The following is a 20,579-nucleotide window of genomic DNA, read 5'->3' as shown; positions in this document are numbered from 1 at the left end:
TGTAATGATACTGAAATATGTAATATACATTTTCTTAACTATTTTTATAGACACATTTACTATTCAGAGACTAAATATTCAGAGTATAAATTCTGTGTTCATTAAGGTGATATTTTTATTTATTCAGTGGTTGAGTAAAAGTTCTTGAAGACATGACTGTGGGCAGGGACTACTTGCTGGGGGGTGGGAATTTAAAAGAGCCTGACTGGAGTTGGGTCAAGGAGAGAATCTTTGTCTTGCCAGTGGGTTACAAAGTTGTAGGGGACTAGTTGAAAGAGACCACTGAGGTGGTCACTCTCAATTCACAGGAAAAGAGTTATGCCCCATGCTGCCAACCTCACCCAGCACTCCCCTTAGGGTTTGTAATAAATGTAGTTAATGTTTCTGAAGGCGCACAAGCAGCCCTAGGACCTGGGTGCCTGGAGGAACTTGAGCCTTTCCCTATATTCTTCAATGCTCCACCATGCTGGCCCAGCTCTGAATCCAAGTGTGGATTCTTGGGAGGGGAAATACAGGAGATGTCTTGTATTTCCCTGAGCTCATGGGAAAAGTTGAGCATCTTGAATTAGGAAGAAATCCACATTCCAGGCATGTGAAAAAGTGCAAGGAAGCTAGCTGAGGGAGAAGAGGTCTAAATGGCTGGCACTGACAACCAGCCATATTGTATGTACACTGTACTGGGAGTAGTCAGGGATGTTTCCATAAAAAGGGTGCATTTGCCTATAAATTTTAACTTTAATCCAACTAAATTTATGACTTTAATCAAATTAAATAGTAAAAAATGTATATAAAAATAGTAAATAATAAAAAGTAAGAAAAATTTTTCAATGGTGATTTCATAACTCATTTTGACTCACCTTTAAAGTGGTATCCATTTCACTAAGCTTTGCAGGATGTAGCAGATTATCAGTGGGTAATTTGGAGAAGAGATAATTTAATCAGTTGGTCTCCAAAAAGTAAATGTCTATAGAAGGCAGTTTATTTTAGAATTTTCAATGATCATGTTTGAAATATTTGAAAAATATCAAGTTAGATTTGTCCTTTAATTGTTAATTACATAACTTTTATGATCTGTATTCTCCATTCATCTGACTATTGGAAGAGTTTTCAAAACATTGGGCTTTCAGATAGATTAAGCTTTTTCACCTCCCTGTAATAAAAGATATTCTTTGCAATTTTAAAGCTCAAGTGTCCATTTCTGTTAGTGTTTGTGTTAGGATATAACAGCCTCGAGTTTATAACCTGGATTCTGAAAGGAAACTGTAGCAACAGTGGGTTGCTAAGCAAGTGCCTCAGCTAATTAAACAATGTACCTAGAATCATTCTGACCACCTGTGCTGCTCACCCATCATGAATCATTTAAAAATGATGTTCACTTTTAGGTTTATCAAAACTTGCATTAGAAATAAATGAAAGTATAGATATCCTGTTTTCCATGATTAAAAAAGAACATAAGAATTAAAAGATACAATTGTATAAAAACTGTTTGAATCACTAACAATGAAATACAATCATACCAATTGAGGGTTTCTGTCCAATATAATAAATCCTGTATTTTAGTCAGATTGCAAATTGTAGCTCTCTTTTTTTATACAAATCAGTAGAAATAGGCACAGTTTAGCATATTCCTTTCATAGGCATTTTCACCCTGTTTTCGCTTTTCAAAATAAAATTGAGACAGAAGGAAGCCTATTTAACTTATCCAGATTGCAATTAATTTTGCTACTTGGATGTATTAGAAAATGGGAGCTAGACCCTCTAGAGAGAGTTGTAAAGTGTAGTCATGGACCAGGTCCCAGACTGTTTAAATAATTATTTTTCTGTTTAGAGATACATCAATGATTTAAAACCAAGACAAGAGTGGGGAGCAGGAAGTAAGTGAATAAGTGTATATAGCCAAGGAGCCATTTAAAGCCTGACAACTGCATCCTATTACATATTTCAACTATGCTAATCCTGTAAGAACCCAGTCTTCATTTCCTGCTAATTTTCATCCTCTATATGTCATTTTTTTCATCTTGTTTTCAGAAATCTGCTCCTTGAATAGAAAATCATCTTTCTGTAAACACTTAGTCAAGAAGTACTTGACTAATTTCATTAAACATGTTTGGAAGGGAAGTAAGATCTCTGTGAAGGACAAGTCAACTAGTATCAGTGATTTAGATCATCAAATTTCTCTTATCAAATCAGTTTTTCCCTTTGGCCATCTGATGTTTTATTTTGTATTTCAATCTTTTATTAAATATTATTGACTCTCAAATATATTTGACATTCTTGTCCTTGAATAATGTGAAAAAGCTTAAAAATTTCAAAATATCTAGAACCATTGCATGTTAAAAGAGCTTAGTATCAAAATGTTACATGTCAACAATGGAGCTCTCCTGCCGTCTCCTCAGGACTCTAATACATTAGCATCAGGATACCCAGAATGTGCTTTTTTGCATTTAGCTCAATATGCTCTTCTTTCTTATCTTTTTATCTAGCTGGAATGCTTGCTGATTCCTCTGCAAACTTCTAAGACTGAGACCCTGAGGAACCCAGCTAGACAATGCCGTCTGAACGCTGCCTCAGGTATACACTGTAGGATGACATCCTTGCTTCATCTATTGAGCCCTGAAATGGTCACACTGCACATTCCAGGACCAAGTACAGAGCAGAGGCTGAACACATATTTGAAGGAATAAACCAACCAGTGAGAGCTTTTATGATTTTGGTGTGATGGCACAGGACTAAACACTATTACCTAGTTGTTGGTCAATAATCTGAAGAATTTTCATGGTCCTTTGAATGCTATTACTTTTTTTCTTTTTCTTATTTGCAATAATAACCTCCCTCAAACAAAAAGTACACCACTGCAAAAGTATATGATTTTTTCAAACAATTCAGAAAACTATGCACATATATGAATATTATCCCCAATGAATATGACTTTAAAATGATTTAAAGCAATCACTTTGGGGAGTGCAATGCTTACTCTCAAAATTTTTATAACATTTACCTTTAATATTCACTTTTTAAGTAGATACTTATTGAGCCAAGCACTACTTGGTTCAGAGGACCCAGCTATGAATGAAACAGATAAGGTCCCTGCCCTCATGAAATGGCTATTCCATGGGAGAAATAGACATTAAATAATCACACCATCAGCAATGCAAATATAGTTGTGAGAAATGCTTTGAAGGAAAAGTACAGGATAAATACAATAAGGGAATGCCTTTCTGAGGAAGTGCTCTATGACCTGAGATCTGGAGTGGAAGGAGTAGCTTGGCATGTTCCAGAAACAGTGGGAGCCAAGAGAGTGCACTTGTCATATTCTCATTGGAGGTAAATCTTTATCATCCTCAGGGAAATAGTCAAAAGATCTTCAGAGCAATGAATAAGACATGTGATAAACATTAAGAATACATTTTTTTTTTTTTAGTCAAACACATTTATTCTGAAAACTTTTAAATAAAATATGTTTTTCTTCTGGGAAAAAATTAAAACTTCCTTAATATTTCTGGATATAGTTAATTTCTCAGGAGTTCACTACCGGGACTCAGCAGCCACAAATAAGAGCAGCAAGTTTGGTATGTAACAACATTATTATGGCACCTTTTACTAAACTAGAACACAGAACACAGTGAATTCAAGATAACCAGCTGTGATGATAGCTTTTGGCAGCTGACTCAAACTATCTATGAAGATTTCCTTTCTCTGCACTTCCAATTTGTGTCAGGCCATATTGTTTGCATTATCTTGTCTGTCCCTTGTATTTATATGCATTCTATCAAAACAATAATTTATTCTATTATCTTAGCCATGCCTGCTAGAGCAATAATGGCATTGGCTTATAACATAAGATGATTCCAAAATGTGTTTTCTACCTGGACCATGCCTATTGGCCTAACAGGCTCAGCTCACTTGTTGTCTTCTCTCAGATGCTCTCTGACACTCTGTACTCTTCTCACCCCATCCTCAGGGTGGACAGCTGCCCCTCTCCTTTATGACTGTCTTCTATTGGTCCATGACCGCCCTAAGGCAAACACTGTGCTTCTGGTCGTTTTTTAATATTTTTTAATATTAAGAATTGAGCATGTCTATTAAATAATGATACCAGCTTTTTTCCATGACTCTGAAGTTATTAAAGGTGACTAGTTCCAAGAATGTGTTCAGAAATGCTGGCGTTGCTATAGCAAGTGTAATGCCTCTGCTCTTCCCACATGAGTCCGCTGCACTTGGTCAGTTTTACTCAGTGGGGAATGAGGGTATATTGTGCAACATCTGGCAACATTTTGGGTTATCTACAGGAGTGAGGGTATGATTGGCATTTAGTAGGTAGAGGCCAAGAATCCTGTTAATCATCATACAATGTATATGACAACTCCCCACAGCAAAAACCATTCTAGCTCAGAATGTCAGTAGTATTGCAGTTGAGAAACCCTACCTGGATCTAGTCACCAACCAATATAGCACATGGGGACTGTGGTATCTATTTGCCACCACCTCAGCCAAGACATTTATTTCTGATTACCATTATCAGTGTGCATTCTCAAAATGATGCTGACTTTCAATTTGTCATTCCTGTTTTTATTAACCAATGCCCATTCTAGCATCACCTGTCATCTACAGTACAACATCTCATTTCTATTATAATGTTCTCTCCTGCTATGCTTTGACCCAGAACCCTCCCTTCTCATCTCTTACTCTTACATCATGTCAGGTAGAACTGTTTGTTGCAACATGATTAAATGTTCAGTTGTATCAAGTCCCCCATTCCAAAAGCTCTGTTTACCTCATGACTTCCTTGAACCTGTCCTCCCCTGAGGACTGCTTCTCTTGTAGCCCTCTCAAGTAGCAGCATTATTTATTTTATCACATCCCACATATTTCAAGGATGAGTGGAGAGATTGTTCTCAGCTTTGTTTCTAAATCATTAATCCTTAGACGAGTTGTTCAAGAAGACCATGACAAAGACATGCTGTTCTGAAGGTAGGACTCTTCAGCTCTCTTACTTGATTCTCTTCCTCACTTTAGTCAAGGTCATTTTCCCTTATTCACTGAGAACCCTGGCACCTGGCTTGCAGCCTTCCCTTTATAACCTTTCAGGGTCTTCAGTGTCAGCATGGAAGATCTCTTCAGCTGCATGGTCCTTGGACCTTCAACCTGCTTTATCTCCAAAAATGTTCTTCTCCTTCCACTGAACCACCCACTCCTATGGTCACACCTTGGGCCTTGTCATTTGTAATTGCTTCATTTTTGAAATTGCTACACCAGCCACTTTACTCTTCCAGAACCTCCTCTCCTGGATTTCTGATTTATTTACCCCCATTAGGACTGCACTGTGACATCACTACACTGTCTCACCTACTGGCCCTGCTTTTTTTTCCCCCCACAATCAAACCTTTCTTCTCCCCATTTTCCTTCTTAAACAGTTTATATTCTATAACTCTTGCTAAATCCTTAATTTCTTGCATTCCTGATATTTTTCATGCATTTATCTGAAAAAAAGCTCCTATTCAAATGAACCAAACTATCTGTATTTCACGCCTACATTGTCCATTGGAGACCAGTTCAGAAAATCTTTAGATACAATAAGAAAAAACATGCCCAGAGGTTTAGTATGTGTTTGTGGGCCACCTATTTATTCCCTGCTATTCAAGGGGCAATCCTTTTCTACAACTAAGCCCAATATTGCTTATCTGCTTTAAATTCCATCTTTCTTATTTTCTTGGTGACTTATTGGTTATAGCAGAGCTGTGCTTCTACTACCCCTCTGTGCATATAACCCATAAATTATATCTCTAGCCAAGACTTCTTTCTGAGCTCCATCAATGAATCAAACTATATATTTGACATCTGCTCTTGGGAGTCTTAAAGACAACTCAAACTTAACATGTCCCAAACCAAATTTATCATCTTCTTCTCTGCAGTTCAGATCCTTTTAAACTGGGAATAAAACAGAAATATAGACATCTTCATGGTGACCTCCTTCCTTCCCACCTCCATATTTAGTCCACCACCAATGCCTCTATATTTCTCTCAGAATAGCTTTCAAACCCATTCATCTGGAACTCTATTCCCATACTCCAGTCCATGGTCCAAGTCCATAACTCGTCTGAACTATAGCTGCAGTCCAGAGCTGCTCTTGTCTACCCCGGTCTCCCTTTCCTCTCTTGATACTGCAGCTTGAGTGACTTTTTTCTGTGACTTCCCATGACTCTTAGGATAACCTGACCAAGATACCCTCATGAGTGGGCTCCAGCCTCTGCTACTTTGGCCTCACCTATACCAGGCTCTCCCCTTTCCTCAGGGTTCTAGCCATTAACCATCTGTAGACATTGTGTAAGGGTCATTCTCCTCTATTCCACAGGATCATAGCATTTGCTGCTCTTTTGTCTGGAAAATTTCCTCTCATCCTTTTACCAGGGTAATTTATTATGTCCTTAAGCTTGCACCTCCAGGAACTTTAGGAAGGCCAGATTACTTGATTAATGTGTAACTGCCTAACTAAACTGAATGTTCCATGAGGACTGCTGCCACATCTGAGTTTGCTCACTGTTTTTTCCCTGCTACCAACAGGCTGAATAAATATTTGTAAGATGAATGAATGAGGCAAGGAAGGATACAAAACTGTTCATATACAATTAAATTCCTTTCTGTTTATTATTTCTTAATCATTCTCCATGATTTCTTTTTGCTATTATAATGGCCATTGCTATCAACTGTAGAATCGTAAAAATTTATAAAGTATTTTATAAAAAATAAGATTAAGTTCCATTACTTTTAGCAGCCTTCCCAGATAAATAAGTAGAATTATTTTCGTATTAATGTAAGGAAAAAGAAAGGATTAAGGCTGTTTATACAACTTGGCTGTTTTTGACATGTAAGAGTATAACATCTTATTGGGACCCTTACTTGAAGACTACTTGCATGTTCTTGTATATAGAAGTAGTAGGCAAACACTGATATAGAAATTCAGTTGAATTTTCAAATTTGAAATGCAGATGTTTAAAACCACATAGCCATTTTGGAATTTATAACATAAAAAGTGATTGAACTCAGTCAAATTTTATTCTATGAAAATGAGACCCTGTGGGATTTCTGTGATGAAATTATTCCCTTTTTGAATGGAGGTAGTGACTAGCACTAATGCAGTGACTTGCTGTGAGTAGGGTATACACTGTTATGAATTTCATGCTCTGCATTCAATTTATCAGTTTTTGCCATCCATCCAAGAATGAAGGTTACAGGCTTAAAGTCATGAATACTACTATTCCCCAAGACCTCTCTTATTACACTCCCCATTACTGATGCTGACATACAGTCAATCAAGTGGTTGCTCCCTGATGTTACTAAAAAGCAATGTGTAGCTCAGGGAGTATAGGCTTCTCACTGTTGCACCAGGCCCAGGCTTGGCTCAGGAGCCTGATTGGGGGTCACCGGAAGTCCTAGTAGGCTTCAGGTGAAAAGAGATAAAGGAACATAGCTTTCTAGGAACTTCCCAATAGAACCATAATAGGAAGCATACATAATTTGAAGTAGTCACATTAGAAAAAAAAATGGTAAAAAGAAACAGGTCAAATTAATGTTAATTAATGTATTTTATATAAAGAGGTCAAATTAATGTTAATTAATTAATATATTTTATATAAACCAAATATACCCAAACTATAATAATTTAAACATGTAATCAATATTAAAACATTAATGAGATATTTTTCATTCTTTTTTCATACCATCTTTGACATCCTGTATAGATCTTACACTAACATCACATTTTTATTTGCGAGCCACCTAGGGAGCTATGTGTGACTAGTGGCTCTCATGTGAAACAGTGCAATTCACCGGGTTCTTGTAGAAAAGGACATTGGAGTTGCATTGGGTAAGGCAGGCCATAGAAAAGGACATTGAGTTGCATTGGGTAAGGCGGGCCATAGAAAAGGACATTGAGTTGCATTGGGTGAGGTAGGCCACAGCACTACCTGTGAATTTTGAGGTGGCAACAATTCTTTCATGGAACATTTTTCTCAGAACTTGATTGTTGTCCTTTGACACTCAAATCTGTATTCCCTTGAGAAATATAGTTGCTTCTTCATGTATTTTTCCAGGAATTAGGAAGTTTTAGGATACGTTTTTTTTCTTTTGTTTCCCAGATAGTAAAAGGAAATTCCTCTAAATTGAAGGGTGTAGTTTGCTAATTTGGTGTGTTATAGATGCTGACAGAGAGCTAATTGCAAGTAAGTATCTGCTCATCAGTTAATTAGACATGGTACATGGCAGACTTTGATTCCTCTCCTCCCTGGCTTATGATTATTACTTGGTAAAGTGGGCTTGTCACCTTCCAGCAGTGTTCATTAGCCACATGTTCCTTTACACTGGAGGGTTGAAGTCTTTTGCAGATTTATATCTGAGAATTGAGTGGGAAGTTACTTTCGGAATACAATATTGACTTGTTGATTAGTGGGCCTTTATTTCTTGCCAAATGTTGGAGTATTTGTTTCTGCTTTTAAAGATTTCTAACATATTGGTTCCAAAATATTTGGGATCTTGTGCCAAGTGTTGTCTTAAATATTTAGCTTGTTATTTTCTTTAAGCTTGAATATTTCAAGCCAAGCTGAATGATCCTGTGAAATCGTGCAGCATCACTATTGTTTCAAAGTGGAGACCTTTCTCCTTTGCCAAATTTCATTTTACAGCTGCTCTTTTCCTGGCAAAATTTATTTACTCTCTACATATATATGAAATGCAAATACTGATTTAGGCTTAATAATAAGGACATGCATTGTGGCACTATATTTGGAAAATGAGTAAGGAAACATTTTAAGGAAATTGTTTTAATATATTCTGTTCCATGGCAAGTTAAATTTTTAAAAATCTACTTATTTAGTATTTAAGATGATAGAAAGGGGGAAAAATTCATGAAAGTTTTAAATACATTTTCTAAGATTGCAATAAAAATCTACATTCTACCTCAAAACTTTAAGTCACAGTATAAAAATTAATGTTTTGGAAGCATGATTTCAAACATCTATGATCTCATGTTATTATATTCATGTATATTATTCTAAAGGGCTGATTTTCTGATTATTATACATAATATAAATATAAAATTATGTGGGACTTTTGTACCCTTTGTCCCCCTCAGGCATACATTTTGGAGCTCATATTTACAGATTATTTTTTAAGCAAAAAAAGGAATAACTCTCAGTGTTATGTTTTCAAAATGTCTGCTCTTGGGCTGGGGTTGTGGCTCAGTGGTGGAGTGCTTGCCTGGCACGCGTGAGGCACTAAGTTTGATCCTCAGCACCACATGAAAAATATAAAAAGTATTGTGTCCATCTACAACTAAAAAAAATTTAAAAATTTAAAAAACAATGCCTGCTCTTGAACTTTTGGTTTTTTTATCTGTAAAATAGAGCTAACAATACTACCTGCATCCTAGGGCTATTATGAAAGTTGAATGAATCAATAATTATAAATCTCTAAGAAGAGTTCGCTAAATGTGGTATAAGCATTGTGTTTGTTAAATACACAAAAGTGTCATCCTTTTAGGAAAGATTTTTTCAAAGACTTTCTAAAGATGTACTTAGCTGTTATAATTTTTCTGTTACCATTCTGTTTCCTCATTTCTTCAACTGAATGATGCCGATTAATCTCCATTCTAGGCTTTACATAGGAACTTATAAAAATTATTTATGCTTCTGAACATGGTTTTCAATTAGTGATTTTAAGTGTTCCTAGAGCTAGAGCCACTAGATGATTGTTCAGTGACAGTCACCATTTCAAAACTCACTGCCACATTTTAACTAAAAACAATCCACCCACCTTCCCACGAGAGCTTCCTATATCATCACCTTCTGTCAAGTTATTCTCTTTCCACAGTTCTGACATTTCTGAGGCTTCCCAGTTGAAAATGTCCAATAGAGCTTACTGACTGCACTCTGGAATTTCATGGGAAGCATTTAGTTAGCTTTAAGGTGGTGATTTGTGCTTCATGTAATATACCAGGCAACCAGTGCACCTGCTGGACAGAACCCTGTCAATAAACCAGCCATGAAGGCAAGGCTATGGCCACTCTGTGCTTTTCCTGAGCAGCCCTTGCGCACTGAGAAGGAGGGACTGGATGCAGGAATTATCAGCACAGGAGAGGCAATGCTCAACCATCCTTTTGCTGTCTTTACTCAGCTTTAAGTAGAGTTTGCTGTCCAGAAACAGGGTTTCACAACCTGTAGCTCTTTTTTCCCTAATCAGCATTTGCTCACTTTTCCTGTATTTATTAATGAAGTATTATGTCTTGTGGGGAAACATCTTAAGTTACAAAGCTGGAGAAAGAATCAGTTAGAGTGGGAGTCACAGATTGGAAAGAGTCACACACACACAAACACATCAAGAGCAAATTTTGTACTCAGAGGTGTACATGCTGAGGGGATCAGGACCTAGAATTAGGCTCACGGGTCCAAGAAATGGACTAATACGAAGACACAGATGGATGGACACACATGAACACAAACTTAGAAAGAGGGGCACTAGTAGGAGATAAAAAGATGGGACAAAGGAAAGAATCAGAGAAAAGAAAACAAGGACATAGCACAGGGCTGGGATGTGGTAGAGCACTTGCCTAGCATGTGTGAGGCACTGGGTTTGGTCATCAGCACCATATGAAAATAAAATAAAGGTATTGTGTTCATCTACAACTAAAAAAATATTTTTGAAAAAGAACATAGCACAGAGGAGATTTTTTTTTTTTTTTAAATGTATGAACGTGAAGGTCAAATTCAGTGCACTGGAAGCCAAGTTCCTTCCATCAGGGTGGAAAGATGGGATAGCATTCAGGAAGCAGGGCTGTTGAGAGGAAAAAAGTTGACTTGATTGTTCTCCTTTGTAGTATTCAAGAAATGCTGACAGGCCAGAGGCTCTGCCACTCAGAATCTCACAATGACAGCGTCCTGGCAGCGCTGAATCAGCAGAGGAGTGACGGTATCCTCTGTGATGTCACCTTGATTGCTGAGGAACAGAAATTCCATGCTCACAAGGCAGTCCTAGCAGCATGCAGTGACTACTTTCGGGTAAGTTAAGGTAGTTTGTGTGACTTAGGATATCAGTAAACCAAGAATGACAGTGTTTCCTGATCTGTCACTCAAGCATGAACCAACTAGAATGTGTCTCCAGAATTGCAAACATTGGTGACATATGTTTTTTCCCTGGGAAAAATGAGATCTGGGGGCCCATTGAGATACATCCATATCTGGATACATGGCTGTTTGTCCCTATGGAAGACAGACATGTCTTTCACATCTGAGCCAAGGGGTATCTGGTACTTTACCCTCATTAGAAAATGTGGTATTGTAGTTCTCCATATGGGGGTGTGGGCCAGAGGAGGGGTGTTCCTGGATTAAGGACAAGAACAATCTGTAAAACAACTTCTTAAAAAAAAGTTCCTAAATATATGTAGTGTTTCTGATTTTTGTACATTTTTATGCATGTTCTATACATGTTACCGATGTTTTCTAATTATTCGTTCCTGGCACAGAATTGCAATTGGTCTCATAAACCTTAATGTTGACACATGTGACTGAGTAAGATATATTGTTTTGTTTAGTAGAACTCGGGAGTTCGATTTCCAGCTACTAATGATATGTGGGGCTCTGATGATCTTTTTGGGGAGAAGGAAGTGTATAGTATGTTTATAGCTGATTAAGTGCCATTCATTTAGCATTTCCTGTGCTTTTGGCAGACAAGGACTTTATATGCATATCTCATTTAATCCTCATAAAACCCATCGTTCAAATGCAGATGAGTACTATTAAAATCACCATTTTATGTGTAAGGAAACTGGATCTCAAAGGTTAAATAATTTTTAATAAATCAGAAAGTAAATAACAAGTCACACAGTTCCTAATTGGCAGATATGAAACTGAAAGTCATGTTTAATTCTTATGCTATTCTCTCTCTTATTTGATTATAAAAAGGACAACCTGGAAAATTATTAGCTAGGTACTAGTTTTTTTGAAGTATTAATTCTTAAATATTCATTTTTAGGTTCTTATAAAAATTTATTTTTAATGTTACTTTGCTAATTAGTGACCAATATTTTCGAAACATAATAAGTCTATATGCATGGGAATACAAATTTAATTGTGATTGGTTTTTTAAAGTCCTTCACCAAAGTCTCTAAGTGATATAAAAACCAACCCAGACTCATGGAAATCCTTTGGTTAATTTGGATATTTCCCATAATGATTTTGTGTTTCATGTTTAGAGACAACATCAACTGCACTCCATTGCAACTATTAGTGTTAGAGAATTTTCAAAGATTCCAAATGATAAAAGAAATCCTTTTAAAATTCTTTTAAATGTGACAAAACTGAGTAATGTTAAGGAAAAGAGGTAATTAATTGAAATTTCTATTTCTAGAATAAAAAAATAGGGATTTGATTCAAAACTCCAAAATGAAGCTGAGTACTTTATCTGTGAAGTGACCTTTTAGTTCAGTTAATACAGTGATCCATGTATGTACTCTCGCATTGTCAGGTATTAATCTTCCAGAGAGGTTTTATTATTCAGAGGGTTTTTGAAACAATAAAATACTTTGAATTGTGTGCATGTTATGTAATATGAGTTTTGTCATCTCTTAGACTATAATATAGTCTTCTTGGTGCTTAACTTCTCTCCACTTAGATCTCTGCCTGTTGGGTTTTTAATTTAATTTTTCATTTTTAATTAAATTATTTAATTTTATTTTTTATTCTTCTTAGTTATATATGACAGCAAAATCCATTTTATATTTAGGACCCCCTTCTTATGGATATACACAATGGTGGGATTCACTGTAGCGAATTCATATATGTACTTAGGAAAATTATGTCAGATTCATTCCACTGTCTATTCCTATGTACATATATAAATATACCACAGTGAATCTCACAATCATGTACATGTGTAAGACAGTAACTAAAAAAACACTATAAGTAAATAATAGGTCAGTAGAATAGAGGGAAAGGAATCAGGGGTAGGAGGAAGGAAAGGGAAGGGGAAGTACTGGGAACTGAATTAAAACCAATTATATTCCCTGTTTTTATAATTATGTCAAAATGGATCCTATTATCATGTATAACTAAAAAGTACCAATTAAAAAGAGCCAGGTTGTGTTGCTATACTGAATAGATTGTGGTATAGGAGAGGATCAATTGAGCTCAGGGAATAGCAATCTTTTTTAAAAAAAATATTTTTAGTTATAGATGGATACAATGTCTTTATTTTTATGTGGTGCTGAGGATTGAACCCAGTGCCTCACACATGGTAGGCAAGCACTCTACCCCTGAGCCACAACCCCAGCCCCAGAATAGCAATCTTTTATGATGGGTAGTAAATATGTCCACCCTTTGCTCTGGAGTGAGACTTCATCTTACTGGACAGTAAGCATTCCCACACTTCACTCTGCAGAGATACTATATCAAGAATTTTGAGCAAACCTGCCCTATGCTCTGGACTTTTATAACCCTCTGTCTTCCAAGGCTGTTGGCTATAGAAACATACTTGAAAATAGAATTCAAAACAAAGGATAGTCATTGGTCTATTCACAATATATGCAGAAATGCTAGAGACCTTTGGAGAACTGTTTTCCAACAGCCACATGCCCTGGACTAGAATTATATTTGTTTCCTTGTGTCTTGTGCTGTACCCATATAAAACCTAGAAACAATATCCTGTTGTAGTAATTTCTGAGTATCTCATAACAATGATAAAGTTGCCTTTGTAAATCACTTTGTAAGTGATCAATAAATATTTATTAAGTGAATGAAGAAATGTTTTCTAATTATCATAGAGTTCCATGTATATTTCAATTCTTAATATCTTGAGTATTTAAAATATACAAATGACTCTTGGAGTTTTCCTTCTAGTGTTAATTAAGTAATTTGATACAAGTTACATTTTTGTACTCCATACTCTGATATCTAGAAAATTATTTTAAAGCTTAAGTACTTCTTGTTCTGTTCAAGAAGCTGGGACTCTCAGAGGGAGAAGGCTCAAACTTTGATGTAAACCATTTTCTTATATTGGTCTGAGAGTTAACATCAGTTTTGCTTGCTTAAAATATGAATAATGAATGAGCAGTTCAGCACAAAGTACTGTGATTTCCTGTGATCATTAACATTTGAAAGGTTTAAAATCACATTCTTGAGTAAAAAATAATGACTTCAAGAATTAAGATTATCGACAATTTCAATTGTGTGGGCACAGCATGGCATTAGTCAAATGCTGTAACTGAATCACAGCAGGAACTTCTTTTCTGAGAGAGCAGAGCAATGGTAGAAGAAGAAAGGAATGGACTTAGAAGTCAGGTCTGAGTTTGAATCAGGGACTCTACCTGTATCTGTCTGTTTGCCATTGTTTCCCACCATGCTTGGCAAATAGCAGGTTTTCCCTTAACAACGTTTTCTGAGTAATTCATCCTCTTCACCATCTATGCTATGAATATAGGAAGGTCTTTTTATTGCTGTGCACCTTTTGTTCTTTAAATTGATCTAAATTGATGACCATCAAACAGAGCTCTCATGGGTTATATAGAGATTTAAATGGGAACAAATAAGGTAAATAAATCACTTGGCTCAGTGACTAATGCACAGCTGAATTTGAATAAACACGAACTGTTTCTCTCTTTTGGTTAACCTGTGACTCTTGGCTGTGCCATGTTTGGGTGTTAGTGGGAAGAAAGTTAAATTCATCTTTATGCTCAGCTGGTCACACCTTCACTCACCTTTTGATTTGCCAGAATAACCTTTGATTCCACCTTTTCCTATCTTTTCACTTTTTAATCTGACACCCCTTCTCTCTTCTTAGAACATTCCTGTAACCACTTATCTTTTCTTCTCCTCTGATTGTTCCTTTCCAAATCCTGGTGCAGGACTGTGTGATTTACTTCCACCTCCTGCTTAGGTCCTCCTGACCACCTGACTGACTACTGCCAGACCCCTGGGATGACCTTCCAGACCTTTAGGTATCATTCATCTGACCCTTTGTTGTCTTCTGCTCATTCAGTGTGGTGGCAACACCATTCTCCAGATACCTCTGGATCTTTGCACTCTCAGCTTTGCACCTGTAACTTCCTATTGGCTTCTCAGTCTATCTTCTAAGGTTTATCACAGCCAACAACAAGGGTACTGGCGTGCACAATGCCTGATCTTAACTATCCTCTACTATTTCCCTAAAGTCATATGTAAGGTACTCCTTTTATCTCCTTCAAAGAATTAAATATTATGTACTATGGGTTGTGGTCACTTTGCCAGTAACATTTCTGAGGGGGACTGTGACTAGCCAAGGACTAATGAAGCCCATAAAAGTACAGTTGAACACAAGTGAATTGAATCAGATATACCGGGAGAGTTAGGGGCCTTGTGATCTAGAAAGTGTGTAAGAGGTGAGGCTGAGGCAGCCTTTTATCCCTTATCTTTGGAAGCCCCATTGACCCTTGAAGGGAACATGTAAATTTCAGGGCTCCAACATGGGCAGCCCTGGGCTACAGGCTACCCTGTAGGTTCTGAAGGCTGTTGTTTTATATTTGCTGTCTCCAGCTTAAATCCCCACGAACGCCTGCACTTTCTGGCCAAGGAAGCAGATGTCTTGGCTATCTAATGTAGCTTCATATATGTGTTGGTAAAGTGATTCAAATATGACATTTGGAAAGTTAAATATTTGAGCTTCTTTTTCTGTTAGAGCCAGAGTGTACTTCTGCCTGTGTAATTTTTAGACTTGAGAGAAGGGCATCAAACCATGATATTAAAAAGCAAAATCTATGTGCCATGCATTTCTGTAATCATATTCCCTAGTCATTACTTGATTGAATGGCATAAAAGTCCATTATTATATAATTAGAAATAATTTTTTTTCAATTCAATAAGTATTTGTTACATACCTGCTATTTTCTAGACATCAAATGGATTCATAGTCTGTTGGGAGATAAAGATAAGTGAACAAATGACTGCTACATAATGTAATTGCTTACAGGATTTTGAGGTTTGGAATGGTGTTTTAGGCTTAAGCTTTGCTTTTGTCCCTCAGTATTCTCAATCAATAATAACAGTAATAATAACTACCATTAATTAAGCATTTATTATGCTCCGAGCATTTATTCTAAATGTTTTATGTGTATCAACTCATTTCGTCCTTTGAAGAAACCTGTAGGCTGGATACTAATATTATGATCTTTATTTTAAAACATAAAGGAGGTTCAAATTTAAATAATTCATATAGGGGCCGAAAAAGCAATTATGAAGAGCTAATGGTGGTCTGAACTAAGTGAGGAGCAGATAGCTAGGGAGAAGAGAATGTGCTTAGGAGTGGTTTAGAGGAGGTAGAATTGACAGCGAAGGAGAGGAAAAACAGTAGTGACACGTAAAGCCCTGGCTCAAGGTCAAGGATAATGAAAGCAAGGAGATGCTAATGTTGCCCACAGACCTGAGGTATGGAGGATGCTAGGAAGAGAGCAGCTGCAAGGCATTTTGAAGGAAGCTGTATCCTTGAGGAAGCAACAGGGAAAGGCTGTGTATATGAAGAGGTTTCTTTCTTTCTTTTTTAAAAAATTAATTATTTAATTTTAATTAGGTATATATGACAGCAGAATGCATTTTGATTCATTGTACACAATTGCAGCACAATTTATATGGTTGTACATGTAGCGTCACACCATATGTGCAGTCATACATGTACCTAGGGTAATGATGTTCATCTCATTCCACCATCTTTCCTATCCCCCTGCACCCTCCCACCCCTCCCTCCCCTTTGCCCAATCAAAGTTTCCCCATTTTCCCCATGTCTCCCCCTTCCCATTATGGATCAGCATCCACTTATCAGAGAGAACATTCGGCCTTTGGTTTTGGGGGATTGGCTTACTTGGCTTAGCATGATATTCTCCAACTCCATCCATTTATCTGCAAGTGTCATAATTTTATTCTCTTTTAATGCTGAGTAATATTCCATTGTGTGTATACACTACAGTTTCTTTATCCATTCATCTATTGAGGGGCATCTAGATTGTTTCCACAGTTTAGCTATTGTGAATTGAGCTGCTATGAACATTGATGTGGCTGCGTTACTATAGTATGCTGATTTTAAGTCTTGTGGGTATAGATCCAGGAGTGGGATAACGGGGTCAAGTGATAGTTCCATCCCAAGTTTTCTAAGGAATCTCCATACTGCTTTCTAGAACGGTTGCACCAATTTGCAGTCTCACCAACACTGTAAGACTGTGCCTTTTCCCCCACATCCTCACCAACATTTATTGTTGTCTGTATTCTTGATAGCTGCCATTCTGATGGTGTGAGACAGTTATCTCATACTAGACAAAGGTACCAAAAACATACATTGGAGAAAAGATGGTCTCTTCAAGAAATGGTGCTGGTAGAACTGGAAATCCATATGCAGTAAAATGAAAATAAACCCCTGTCTCTCACCATGCACAAAACTCAAAGTGGATCAAAGACTTAGGAATTGGACCAGAGACCCTGCACCTAATAGAGGAAAAAGTAGGCACAAATCTTCATCACATCCGATTAGGCCCAGACTTCCTTAACAAGACTCCTAAAGCACAAGAAATAAAATCAAGAATTAATAAATGGAATGGACTCAAACTAAAAAGCTTCTTCTTATCAAAAGAAACAATCAATGAGGTGAACAGAGAGCCTATATTTTGGGAGCAAATTTTTGCCACACACACATCAGATAGAGACCTAATCCCCAGGATATATAAAGAACTCAAAAAACTTAACACCAAAAATACAAACAACCCAGTCAATAAATGGGCTAAGGAGCTGAACAGATACTTCTCAGAAGCAGATATACACTTGATCAACAAATATATGAAAAAAATGTTCAACATCTCTAGTAATCAGAGAAATGCAAATCAAAACTAATCCAAGAGGTTTCTTGAAGTTGAAGCCATGGTGCAATTTGCTGTTCTGTTCTTTGCCTCCTCAGAGCTCACTGCAGTTCCTGGCACACCATGGTTCCTCCATCCCCATTCTCCCTGTTGCTGTCTGCTTTGATTTTTTGCTGTGTTGGGCTGGTGGGCATTCACCAATCTGCTCCTCAGAATTTTCTCCCCAGGAGCACCCACTGTGTGTGTGTGTTTGTGTTGTGTGTATTTGTGTGTGAATATTCTGTTTCGTATATTAGTTCGTCTCATTTTTAAAGAAAATGTCCTGTAAAGACCTGAATCTAATAACACTGCTGACATTAAAACATAAATGGAATCATTGCTAAATTCGTGCTGTTTGCTATTTATTTTATAAATTCTTCATTAACATTCTGATTCTCAGAAATCACATCTGCAGACACATAGTGTTTATTGAATTAAGGATAAGCAGCAGCACAATGTCAACAGTTATCTTTCTGTTAGCCACCAATCCCATAGCCTCCTGCCGTTATTCTTAGTCTGCTCTTTAACCTTCATTGCTTCTGTGGGCCTTCAATATGTTTCCCGTGAATTAGCTTAAAAATAAAATTGATAATAAAAATAAAAGTACTTATAAACTGTCAAGTACTAGAGGAATATGAAAGGAGTTTTAATAATCAGTTTTTGTTTTTCATTCAGACTCCATGCCTCAGCTTTCTGGCCATGCTCTGAACAGTCTCTGAACTCGATGCTGTAACTAGGATTCACTCATTTGTTCTGCAGGAACATTGTCATAGTCTAATTCAAAGATTCCTCAAAAATTAATTATTAGCAGAGAGTAACATATATCAAATCTCCTTTTCAGAAAAAAGAATAGTAAAATAACCACTTCAATATCTATAGCAATTTAGTTCACTGTTTTGATAATTACTGTAAGCATATAAATATCTACTGCTATTCTAAATAGCAAAGCATTATTCTGAAATTATTTTATTGGTGCATCAGTGTCACTAAAATTAAATTCCATGATGTCCAATATTTTCCACAGCCAATTTTTCCCCACCTTTCCTGTGATTAATTACTTTGCTTGAGGCCAAATAAGCACTCCTGGGTCCCATGATTATGCAGAATTTATGTTAAAATAGCAGCATTGCTGATTCTTCCATGTTTGCACACTGCTGTGTTCCTTTCTTTCTCTCATTTCTGAATTTATCCTACAGATCACAGAGGCACTACAGTATCACTCTCATGATATGAATTATGCATTATATGGTAAGCTGATCATTATTTTCTGTCAAATGCATACATTTTGTTAACATTCAATTTTACAAAATCCATTAACAGGAATCATTAAGAAGTAGAACAAGGTATGTTAGAAATTAGAATATGGCTAGAGAATCCAGTTTTATCATCATTGAAAATATGAAGAACTCTGAGAAGAAAAATTAAAATGTAAGAAAGCTTCTAATGGGTAAATTAACAAGGCTATGGGAAAATGATTCAGATATATGCTTTTTTATTTATTTATTTATTTATTTATTTATTTATTTATTATTGGTTGTTCAAAACATTACAAAATGGGAGTTCATAACCCACTTGAATCTAATGTATGAAATATGATATGTCAAGAGTTTTGTAATGTTTTGAACAACCAGATATATGCTTTTTTTAAAAAGTATATTTTCTTTCTTGTTTTAGTTTTGGGATCAAAAACTTCAAGGAAATAATTTGTTTATAGATTCTAATCATCTATAAGCTGATAGTATTTAATAGACTTTTAAAATAAAAAAATGCTTGATATTAGAAAAAGGTAAAAATTCGGGTATTAGAATCATTTTATCCCTGCTGTATTCTCTTCCTGATGATAAATTTACTTCATTCTGTGCAACTGTGAAATAATTTACCTCTAATATTTTTTATTTCAAATGTTTTCTCAAACATTTACAATTTAGTTTTCTTAGATTTTACTCAGTATTTAATTAAAAACCAGCAAATGAAATTAAATAATGTTTTCTTTTAAAAAAATTTTTAGTTGTAGATGGACACAATATTTTTATTTTATCTTTTATTTTTATGTGGTGCTGAGGATTGAACGCAGTGGCTCATACATGCAAGGCAACTGCTCTACCAATGGGCTACAACCCCAGCTCCAAATAATGTTTTCAATACGGTAATTATTGCTACTTCAAAAATAAATGTGTTTCTTCATTACACTTCTTAATGTGGTAAGAGCCAATAAACTGCATGGTGGATACTAGTGACAAATGATGCACATAATTTACCACCATTGCAATCCCATAGAAATTCACAGAGCATCCACTATGTGCAAAACTGTTTGGACTGGATGCTGCAATGGCTACAAAACATCATCACTGCACCATCTTCACAAAGATGATGGTTGAGATCTCAGGAACATATGAGGTTGCACATGAGAAAGGAAAGCTACGTTTTAAAACATCTGTGATCAGAACCAAAATGATGTTTTTACTCAGATAAGAGGGAGATAACAAGAACATGGCCAAAGGGAACATAAAGAAGAATTGAATATGCATGCACATAACCAGCATGCACATTTTAATAAAAGCTAGAAAAAAAGGGTTTCAAGAGAAAGTCATGTTCTGTAGAAGATCAAGGAAGATTCAGAACAACACAACAAGGTAACTTCAGTAGATTGGTGGGAGAGGAAGCCAAACTGTAGGGGTAATAT

At 36.3% G+C, this 20,579-nt stretch overlaps 1 protein-coding gene across 3 annotated transcripts in view; it reads left to right on the top strand.

Annotated features, from left to right (window-relative positions):
• The window catches only part of Klhl32 (kelch like family member 32), a 200,905-nt gene that overhangs the window by 47,588 nt on the left and 132,738 nt on the right, over positions 1–20,579 (top strand). For 2 of the 3 annotated variants that reach the window (XM_027928168.2, XM_027928169.3), the window contains exons 2-3: positions 2,484–2,571; positions 10,868–11,048. In XM_027928168.2, the coding sequence (XP_027783969.1) occupies positions 2,549–2,571; positions 10,868–11,048 (204 nt within the window). In that variant the 5' untranslated portion in view covers positions 2,484–2,548. Of the gene's footprint in view, positions 1–2,483; positions 2,572–10,867; positions 11,049–20,007; positions 20,043–20,579 lie in introns of those variants that run through there. The other variant, XM_071613899.1, reaches the window with a different exon arrangement.

Source organism: Marmota flaviventris, chromosome 6 (assembly GCF_047511675.1).
Source record: "Marmota flaviventris isolate mMarFla1 chromosome 6, mMarFla1.hap1, whole genome shotgun sequence".
Classification (NCBI taxonomy): domain Eukaryota; kingdom Metazoa; phylum Chordata; class Mammalia; order Rodentia; family Sciuridae; genus Marmota; species Marmota flaviventris.
This window is presented reverse-complemented; position numbering and strand designations above follow the sequence as displayed.